Genomic DNA, 10,051 nt, shown 5'->3' on the forward strand with positions numbered 1-10,051 from the left:
TTCATTTAGCACAAAAATCTACTTTGTGACAGATTTTCAGTGGAGCAGGTGTTTAAGTTAGCTAATCAGCCACTGCAAGTATTCATCCGATTACTTCTTAATGATCGCAAAATAAACATCAAGCCTGAAAATAAAATAATTAAAAAAAAAAACATAAAACTGTAACGGACTGAATCTTCTGCTTTTGTGTAGGATTTTTTTTGTTTTGTTTTTTTGTATTTCTTTATGATTCAGGAAAGACTAATAGAGGAAAGACTAATAGTTTTCTCATTTTTTTTTCTTTTTCAGGTATCAAGTGCAACAAGTTTGAGATTTATTTGCCACATTATGTACAAGTTTTGAAAGGATCCTGCATGACTATTCCCTGCTCTTTTGACATCCAAAATGAATTTGAGGGCCTTTTGATTAGCACATGTAAAGCAAAGTGGGTCATTTACGGACAAGAAACACAACTAGTAAACCATACAACAGAAAACCTACCAAAGAAAGACTGTACTACCACCCTCAACAATATGCAGCCTGATCATAGCAAAACCTATTACTTCAGACTGGAATGTCCCAGTCGGCTCATTTGGACCTATTCAAATGATTCTGTGAAAATTAATGTCACAGGTATGTTTTGAAATGCAAAGATCTTATGGATCAAATATGTTTGGTAAACCCATATTGTTGTCTAAATAATGAGGTATTAAATGTCATGCTCAACCACTAAACCAAAGCACTCAACCTTCCTCCCAGATAATCCTCCCTCACCAACTCTGACTCCGTCCACTCTGGAGGTGAAAGAGGGAGCCTCTGTGAGTCTGACATGTTCTGCTCCAGTTCCTTGCCCGTCTCATCCTCCAGCTTTGACATGGTCTCCCAAACTGGGGGAGAGTCAGGTGAAACTGCAAGGGAATCAGGACAAAACTCAGTTTCAGACCTCCATTTTAACCTTCGTTGCCTCACATAGCCATGATGGTAAGAAAATCTCCTGCACAGCTGTCTACAATAAACAAGATGGAAGCCCCAGTGTATCTGTTACCGCAGATTTAACAGCAAGGATTTTGGGTAAGTTAATTTCCTTTCCCACATTTTAACATTTTACATACTGTTGAGGACAAAAATATTTGCCCACTGAATTTACATCTTTATCTTTTATTGAAATCATTACTGATTTTATTAAAATCATTAATGTACTTAACAGCAGTTAAACATTGAAAGAAAAAAAAAAACACATTCGTAGAAGGGCTATTAATTTTGGACCCAACAAGTTATCCAATTATCTCATAGACACACACACAAAAAAAACAAAAAACAAAAAAAACAATACAAACTGAGAAGAAACTTTAGCAGCTGGAGATAATTTACATGTGCACAGCAGAAACACAAATGATTAAACAGAATAAGAGTAGAAGTGTGCCATATAAAGTCATATCTACACAAATGATGTAGTCCATGTCTTGAAACTAATAACATCAGTATTACTAAACTTATGTCATGTTTTACACTTTAGTTACATCACTGATTTTTTTACCTTCACTAAAACGCTTTACAATTTTAACTCAAACCACCTTTGAAAATAGCCTAATGTAGGTGCTAATGTGAGCTATTTTGAAATATATTGCTACTGTTCAAGCAAGCTACTCAAGCATGAGAGCAAAGCTTTCTCTACTGGTGACTTCAGTCTCTGAAAACATATCAAGAATGTCAAAACACAATTGTATTCTTGGATATTTATATAGATTATAGCTTTTTGTACCATTTCACACCAGCTACAACTGAAACAAGTGCTGGGCATCAGCACTGGAATTGTTTTTTTGTTTTTGTTTGTGTGTGTGTGTGGGTGTGTGTGTGTGCGTGTGTGTGTGTTTAAATAAAACATCAAATAAAATGACAAAGTTTAGTCCATGCAAGATGATGCTGATGATGTCACTGGTTCAGAGGTCAAAACAAGCATTTCTACAGTAATAGACCAAATCTGCCATACCTCTATGTTGGTGGCTCTTGAAGCATTTACTCAAGACACTCTCAGCACTTTGTGAAACTACCATAACCCATAAAGAAAGACGTTGTTTCACATTCTCCTCAAGGTTTCAGTCATCCTGTCATCTGTGCACATTTTTCTATCACATTTATGTGTCCAGTTTGAGTTTTTTTAAGAGCTGTAAGACTGTTTTTTTATATATATATATTATGGTGTGTTTGATTAATTTAACATGAGTTTCACCTTTCAAATTAAATTAATAAAATAAAAGATTTTTTTAATGGTACTATAATTTATTGAGAGCCCCGGTATTAATCAAATATTCTGTGTGATTATTTTCACACTTTTTTTTTCATCCTATTACCCTTTGTACAGGAGTTTTGCTGTTTTTATTTACCTTATTTTCAAGTTAGCTTTGTCTCCTGGTTTACAGTTCCTCCAGTGATCCTGGACTCATCTATTTGCACCAGAACTGCAAATCAAGTCAGATGTTCCTGTGAAACTGTTGGAAGCAGTCTCATGTTACAGTGGGTTGTGGATGGACAGCAGGTTATCCAATCTAACAAGATTTCTATCTCCACTGACACTCTGAATAGTACACATCTGAAGAGTGTCATCACTGTCAATGGAGCACAGGACAGAAATCTGTCATCGTTGCTCTGCTTTAGCTTCAACTCTGTGGGATCAGCCAGGAAACAGTTTTGTGCTGACTGCTGCACAATTGAAAACATAGCAGGTAATCACAGCGTGTCTATGATGTCTGTACAGTGTGTTTGTTAAAATAAATGCAGGTATAGAGTACCTCTGAGTATTTACCTAACAGTTTTTTGCAACACAACCGTGAGAAAAGGTTCTAATTTTCAAATTAAATGTGATAAAAGATATAATTTATTCAGCATCAATTTACTGAATTTGAAGACTGCTGGAAGATTTAAATTGTAATACTGGATATGCTCAATGAAACTAAACTTAGCCCCATATTTAAAATTAGTATCAGGCAGCTGGTGTATAATCTCATGATATGATTTACTTTTACAGCTTATAACCAACATTGCTTCTGTCTATATGTATCCATGATCTTTAGTGTAAGAACTAGCCTTGATAAACATTTTTTCAGTGTTTTGCAATTTCATCATTCCCTATTACTTCTATGACAAAGGTGTGAAAATATATTTCTCTGTATAAAGTGTATTTAATAAGCTCTGTCAGAGTTATATCTTGATCTTTATTTTTCAAATTTGCATTTCAGATAAAAAGCTGATGTTTGTGTTCATTGCTACTACTGTCGTCTTACTAACTCTAGTCTGTGTCTTGCTGTTTGTTATCCGGTAAGTGAGCAGTTCATAGGAAGCCTGTTCAGTTTCCCCTTTGTGTTTTACATCTTTTTTATGATTATATATAGGTGTGCAGCAAAACACTAAAATTGACAACATTTTTCAATGTCTCATTCCAGGTATCTGAAGATTCAGCAAAACAATCTAAAGGAGAGTGTTGCAAAGGACAAGAAAAAGGTATATTTGCAAATTATCATGCTTTTTTGTAAAATTTGTAGTTTTTTAAATAATTTGTTTTGTTCATATTTCTTCTTTAACTTTAGATACCACACACTGAAGATCCCATTTATGTCAACACAAGGAAGCTGAGACAGGAAAAATGAGATAGATGATAATAACCTGCTTTTTAATTGCTGTGGAAAAAAATTCAGCTCTGATGTTTTCCTGCCTTTAATCAAACAAAGTCAAAATTAGGAAAAGCACTTCTAAACACACCCACATAACAACAACAACTTAAAAGTTTGTAATAGGACGAGTTTTTAAAATGATTTCTTTGACTTTAGCGCTGTCTGTTGTAATTGTAGTATTAACTGGTCATATCTAAAGATGTTCAAGATGCTGCATGCTATTTTAAGTATTTTTTATTTTATTTTACTGGGTTTGCTTTTATTGGCTGCGACAAAATATGCTATACTGTAAATGAATTTATACTTATAGAAATTTGATCATCAAATAGCTGCCTCATGATTTAAATTATTTTGCCATATATTATAAAGACTTTTTTTTAATCCTCTCTACAATTTTGTTATATTTGTAACCCACGGCTTTTTAAGGTACACAGCTCAAAGTAAATAACATTGCATTACTGTTTTACATATCTGATATGTGTAATGGACTTCCAAACTAAAACAGTTTGTTAAAAGGGGACTATTATGCGTTTTCTAGGCACATTAGTCCAACAGTCAAGTAACTGTTACTTTCAGATGTAAAAATGCTGCAAATATATATAAAATACAACTTAAAATAAATTTGACTTTGCAATCTGATGCCTTGAATTTGGGCTCTGTCTCTTTAAGAAGCTTCTACTCTTTTCACCACTACATCTTCAGCACATCATCACTACGACGCTACTCCGTTGTGGCATTTACAACCTTTCTTAGGAGCTTTGCACTGAGAAGTAGTTCAGTGATGTGTTGCTCGACACCTCCTGCTCAATACAGATTGGAGCCAAATGAAGCGGTAGCATCGTTATGCAGTGTTTGGATCGCTGCGTCAACACACCAAAAATTATGTGACCACTCCTAAAAGAGGCCTCGATTTTTTCCGGTGTCTCGGACTGCTTGTGACAAGCAGCTCGTCATATGCTGATTTGCAGGAATCCTGAATGGGCGGGTCTTGTAGTCTCATTTTAGCCTTTAAAATGAAACTGAATTTACTCCCAAACTGTGAATTTTTGGAAAGACGGACATGTATTTGCATAAGTTAGAAATTGCGAGATATAGTTAGAGTCTGAACTTTAGTTGTGTGTATGGATTTGAGTCCGTGAGAAACTGACTTTAGACACTTTAGACAGTTAGGTTGAGTGGTTGTGTGTGATTTTGAGTGCATTAAAAAACTTTTGTGAGAGTTTGAGTTTCATCTGTGCCCTGCCAGCAGGTCTTCTCTAAAGCTGGAGGGTTAGTGAGCCAGAAGAGGAGCAGATAATGAAAACAAAACAGTGGAAATGATGGTTTTCTTGAATAAAAAATCTTTGAATGTTACTCAAAGTCTCTTCTTATATGTATCACTATAATGACGTTATCACAAAAAGATATAAGTTCTCAGATAGTAATAAAATGAAAATGATAATTCATAGAATAATAATTATTTACAGTCCAAAAGGATAAGGTGTCACTATTGTTAAAAAAAGGCCATGCTTATTGTAACATCCTCATTCCAACTTTATATAAACTATTAAAACACAGGTTGCTTTAGAGAACATGAGCTTTAATGAAAATAGTATGCATGAAACATATTTGAAAGAAGTTATCAATTTTATTCACATCAACTGCAATGCAATAGAACAACCACTAGATGTCACTATTTCAGAATGTATAGAGCGTGACTGAGTGAATGACTGAATGAAGTGTGAAGTTCTTTGGAGTCCTCTGGACTTCAAGTACAAGCCATTTACCATTTAATAGCCGCCATCTCTGTAAACAATTTGTTTATCATCAGACACCTTCAAAGACACATAGATTACCACTTACCCTCCAGTCGTAGCTGAATCCTGATCCTGAAAAGTGAACTCCCTTCCACACTCATGTTTGTATGTTTCATTGTTTTGACATCTGTGAGTAAACCTTAAAACCTGTATTGTCTTCTTTATAGTATTCGTCATTTTAAATAAATGGACAATAAATTGTTAAAGAATATGTTAATTTTGCAAAATCACAAATTCATTACAGGGCATGAGAATAGATGAATGATTTGAGGGTTTTAAATTATTATAACTACTCAATGTTTACAATGATGGCTTGTAAAACAAATCTTATGAATATTTTATACTTTTTGTTGATCAGGGTTAAAATCTGCTCTTGATATTTAACACAGCATACAATGAAAAGCTTTTTTATTTAATCTTTATTCTAGGTGCTATGCCACAATTGTAAATATGGAGAAATGCTAAATAGATGAGGAAGTCCGGTCTAAATTTCATTTTCACTCGGTCAACTATTTACTTGCTGTCAGTTTGTCTTTCTTACTTTCTGCTGATGTCTTGTTCCTGTTTCATGAAAAATACAACTGAATGTAGTTCAAAAGTTCTTCCTGTTGCAGCAGTGTTGCAACCTGTCCAACTGCATCAGGACAACCGTCTAAAATCTGTGTAAAAAGCACTACTGCAGATGGAACTAGATTCTGTCTGAAAACATCTGAACACAAGATTAAGATATTCTAATGCTAAAAACTTAAGAATCCCCCCATTCAGGCTGGGAATTATGGGGAGACTTGAAGTTTGCTAATGTCAGGTTCCTGGTGTATTGGTGTTTTCCTGCTGAAGTTATTTCATCTGATTTTGGGGTCTTTATGGAGCAGTTGACCTGACTTTGCTTGATAGTCAATCTTTCTGGTTGAATAACCCTGAATTTGAGCTCCTTGAGTATCTTTTTGAGGAAGTTTCTTCTGACTTGCCTAGGTTTGTTTTACTCCCTGTGCTATCTTCACTTTTCAAGCAGAAATCACTGCTGAGTTTCATCACCAAACTCTGGATCTGTCCACCAGAAACCAGTCAGTGATCTTCTGATGTTTGCTGCTCCACCATCTACAGCTGCCATCTGCCTGTCCCTTCTCCAACATCCTCTGTTCATTACTATCTCCATCTCACAATCAGTTTCTCAACTGCAAAGACCGTCCTGAGGTACAAGTCCTTGGAAAACTCCATCACCCACTACACCATTGCCTGAATAACATCCCATCCTCAATGCCAGCCTCCAATCCTAATGTAACCTCATTCTCCTTAATTATTTTCTCATTGACTTGCTGTTCTAATCACGCCTGTCCTCCCAGACATTACTGTTATCAGGACCTGTAATCTTCTCTTTTGTGCACAACCTCCGTTTTTATTCATCTAGTATGTAATTCTCCATGCGGTCAGGAAACTACCCAGAAAAAAGAAAACTGAATTTTCATTTCGGAACACAACAATAGTGTATGTGACAACAACCCCTACGAATCCCAAACTGGGGCTCAACATATTTATCAGAACAGTTTTTAAATTGTGAAATAAAGGAATTGTAAATATATAATTCTTAACTTTATCAACAGTGTGTCCTTGAGGATTCGGTCACATGCCTTTTATTTTTTTTTTCTACTGGGACTTTTTTTTTTTTTACTAAATTCAAGAAGCCTCATGCATGCCATTCCTAAGGTCATATTTCATTTTGCATCTGTCAGCTTTTTGGTTAGTTTCTCCTTTCTCAGTTTTTAGTTCCACATTCTGTCTGCACTACTGTAGATGTGAGCCATAAAATTTTAAACAACCATAATATGGCTTCTGTGACTCACTGATTTATGAAACATCACAGAAATAACTACTGAGGAAAAAAAGGTGTGGATGTCTTTGACAAAAGGTGAGATAATTTCCTTTCTAAATTTTCAAACTTGTCAGTCCACTGATTTTCTCTTAAATGTAAACTTTATACATTAAGATAATACAGATAAATACATTTAATGTTTGTAGATTTGCTTCAAAGGCATTAGTTGCAAAGTTCCTGTTTGAATGTCCTGTTTGAACTCTATCTCTTTTTTAACTTGTTTCATTTTGCATTTCAATATTATGCAATCAGCAAAGGATCACTGGAATTTGTTGTTCCTTTTACAATCACTTAAATGCTATGTGAAACAATGTTTTAATCTATTTATGAATTGTTATTTCATCACAAAACTCAATAGCATAGCAGATTATATTGTCAGAATACAGATGGAACATTTTGAGTCATTTTACTTATTATTCATGCAAGTAATTTAATACTAAATATATTAAAATTATCGATTTTATATTATTTAACATTTAAAGCATTTTTATAAAGCAATCACAGTAACTGTTTTACATGTGATCCGTAGGCTCTAAACTTTCATTATTCAAAGATGGTTGGACTTGTGATTTTTCTTCTCCTCATTGGCTCGTCACTGCATGGTGAGTTTATAAATGACAAAATGTAGATTTCCATAAAAAACAGTTATACTGTATCAAATCCTATACATGATGGGCCAGACTTTAGGAAGGGCTTACAGGGGCAGCCACCCAGGGCCCCAATATTTTTTATATTTTCTTTGGGGACTTAGGGGGGGTTATAAACTTTTACTTCCTGAATTATTTTGTAATGAATGTTTTACAGACATAATACTTTATATAAAAGTCATAGGTAAGAGTCATGTGTTTTGTGATACTATTTTGGGATTTACATGATAGTACTCAAGTATTTGAAAATTATTAATTTATAGTATTTTGGGGGAAATACATGGAGCTACGGGCTGATTGTAGGTATTAAACCTGCCATTATCAATGAACTGAGTTTTAATTCTCAGTTGGTTCTCAATTATGTGTGGTTTTACCTATAATGAACTATAATTTGAATTAGTAAAATACTTTTTCTTTTGTGGAGAGGGCACCAAAACAATTTTCAGCTCAGGGACCCACATCCTTTATATCCAGCCCTGTATACGTGGTTGGAATTAAAGCATTGTAAATTTCAATATTTGCATTATAGAAGATATTGACCAATGGTATTGGTCAGAGCATCAGCGGATTTGTTAATTGCTCAGCTGACAGTGTTTTATATGACAGACCTATGTAGCTACCTGCATCTAATGCAGGTAACTGGGATCAGATCACTCAATATTGATTTTAACTCCATGTATTGTAACTGGGATGGATGTATAGATGGTTGGTTTATTCTGTGCTTCAATTAATATTGGTACAGAATGACACATGCTCGGCAACAGGAACGCAAGAATAGTTAAGTTAATGTCTAGTTATTAGTTTCTCATTTGTGGGTGAAATTAGTGATTTTATTAGTACATGTTTTTGACACATATTGATATTTGCTAGTGACTAAACTGCATATTAATGTTGCTTTGTGTAGGGTATTTTCCAAATATATATGGCATCAAAGCTTTAATTCTTTACTTTAAAATATTAAACCTAACATGCAATACAATGGTCCTTTTCTTCTTTAAATGATATATGTCGTTTTTCAGGTGTCCTGTGCAGTACGTTTCAGGTGTCCTTGGTGCAAACTGTACAGGTTTTGAGAGGATCGTGTGTGACTGTCCCCTGCTCCTTTGACATACCGAGCAAATATGAAGGCAACCTAAATGAACAATGTGAAGCAAAATGGGTTGACAAGGATAAAAGGAATCCACAATTGACAGATACAAATGCAGTGACAGGAGACCTAACAAAGAAAAACTGTACCACCACTTTTAGCAACATGCAACCTGATCATAGTAATACTTACTACTTCAGACTGGATTGCAGCAGTTCTCTAAGAGAAACATTTACCACGGCTGCTGTGACTCTCACAGTCACAGGTATGTGTTATTGTTGATATGGCTAGCTAGAAGAACATTTATGTATGCAGGGGATGTTTTTTAATTTATTGCATGTTTTCAATAATGCAATTCGATAAATTATACTATTGAACCTTCTTCTCAGATGATCTTCCGTCACCAACTCTGACTCCATCCACACTGGAGGTGAATGATGGAGACTCGATGAATCTGACCTGCTCTGCTCCGGTTCCCTGTCCGTCTCATCCTCCAAATTTGACATGGACCCCCACACTGGGTTACAGTCAGGAGACACTGCAAGAAAACCAGGACAAAACGCTTGTTAAGACCTCTGTCCTGAACTTCAATGCTTCCTACCTCCATGATGGAGAGAACATTTCCTGCACATCTGTGTACAAGAAACAAGATGGAAGCGCTGATGCCTCATTTTCCACAAGAGCAAATATTTTGTGTAAGATAATTCTTCTGTTTCTAAAATGTCAGAATTATGGATTGATTAAAATTGTGGCCTTCTTATATTTTTGGTAGAAAACATGTTAAAATATGATCAATTCCTTAATAGGGCTGAAACGATTTCTCCAAGACTCATATCTGTGGCAAGATTATCAAGAACTTACTTCATCCTTTCATATTCTTGTAAAATTATATTAAAAGCTGAAATCATGAAAAATGTCATCATTTTAGAAGATCCTCAAAAATATAAATATTTCACTACTTTTCCAGAATCTCTTTTGTTCTTCAGGCAGAAGCTGTGGCCAGT

At 34.9% G+C, this 10,051-nt stretch overlaps 2 protein-coding genes across 2 annotated transcripts in view; both read left to right on the forward strand.

Annotated features, from left to right (window-relative positions):
• Positions 1-897: 897 nt before the first annotated feature.
• LOC103139305 (uncharacterized) lies at positions 898-4,263 on the forward strand. The gene is made up of 5 exons (XM_016672372.1): positions 898-1,050; positions 2,400-2,702; positions 3,216-3,294; positions 3,420-3,477; positions 3,564-4,263. The coding sequence occupies exons 2-5, from the start codon at positions 2,486-2,488 to the stop codon at positions 3,621-3,623; spliced, it is 414 nt and encodes a 137-aa protein (XP_016527858.1). The 5' UTR covers positions 898-1,050; positions 2,400-2,485; the 3' UTR covers positions 3,624-4,263.
• A 975-nt stretch (positions 4,264-5,238) lies between these two features.
• Positions 5,239-10,051, forward strand: part of LOC103139307 (B-cell receptor CD22-like) — a 47,934-nt gene continuing 43,121 nt past the window's right edge. The window contains exons 1-4 of the mRNA XM_016672331.1: positions 5,239-7,349; positions 7,843-7,915; positions 8,980-9,312; positions 9,437-9,742. Of these exons, the coding sequence (XP_016527817.1) occupies positions 7,867-7,915; positions 8,980-9,312; positions 9,437-9,742 (688 nt within the window). The 5' untranslated portion in view covers positions 5,239-7,349; positions 7,843-7,866. The remainder of the gene's footprint in view (positions 7,350-7,842; positions 7,916-8,979; positions 9,313-9,436; positions 9,743-10,051) is intronic.

The sequence above is a fragment of the Poecilia formosa genome, unplaced genomic scaffold, assembly GCF_000485575.1.
Source record: "Poecilia formosa unplaced genomic scaffold, Poecilia_formosa-5.1.2 Scaffold59, whole genome shotgun sequence".
In the NCBI taxonomy this organism is placed as follows: Eukaryota; Metazoa; Chordata; class Actinopteri; order Cyprinodontiformes; family Poeciliidae; genus Poecilia; species Poecilia formosa.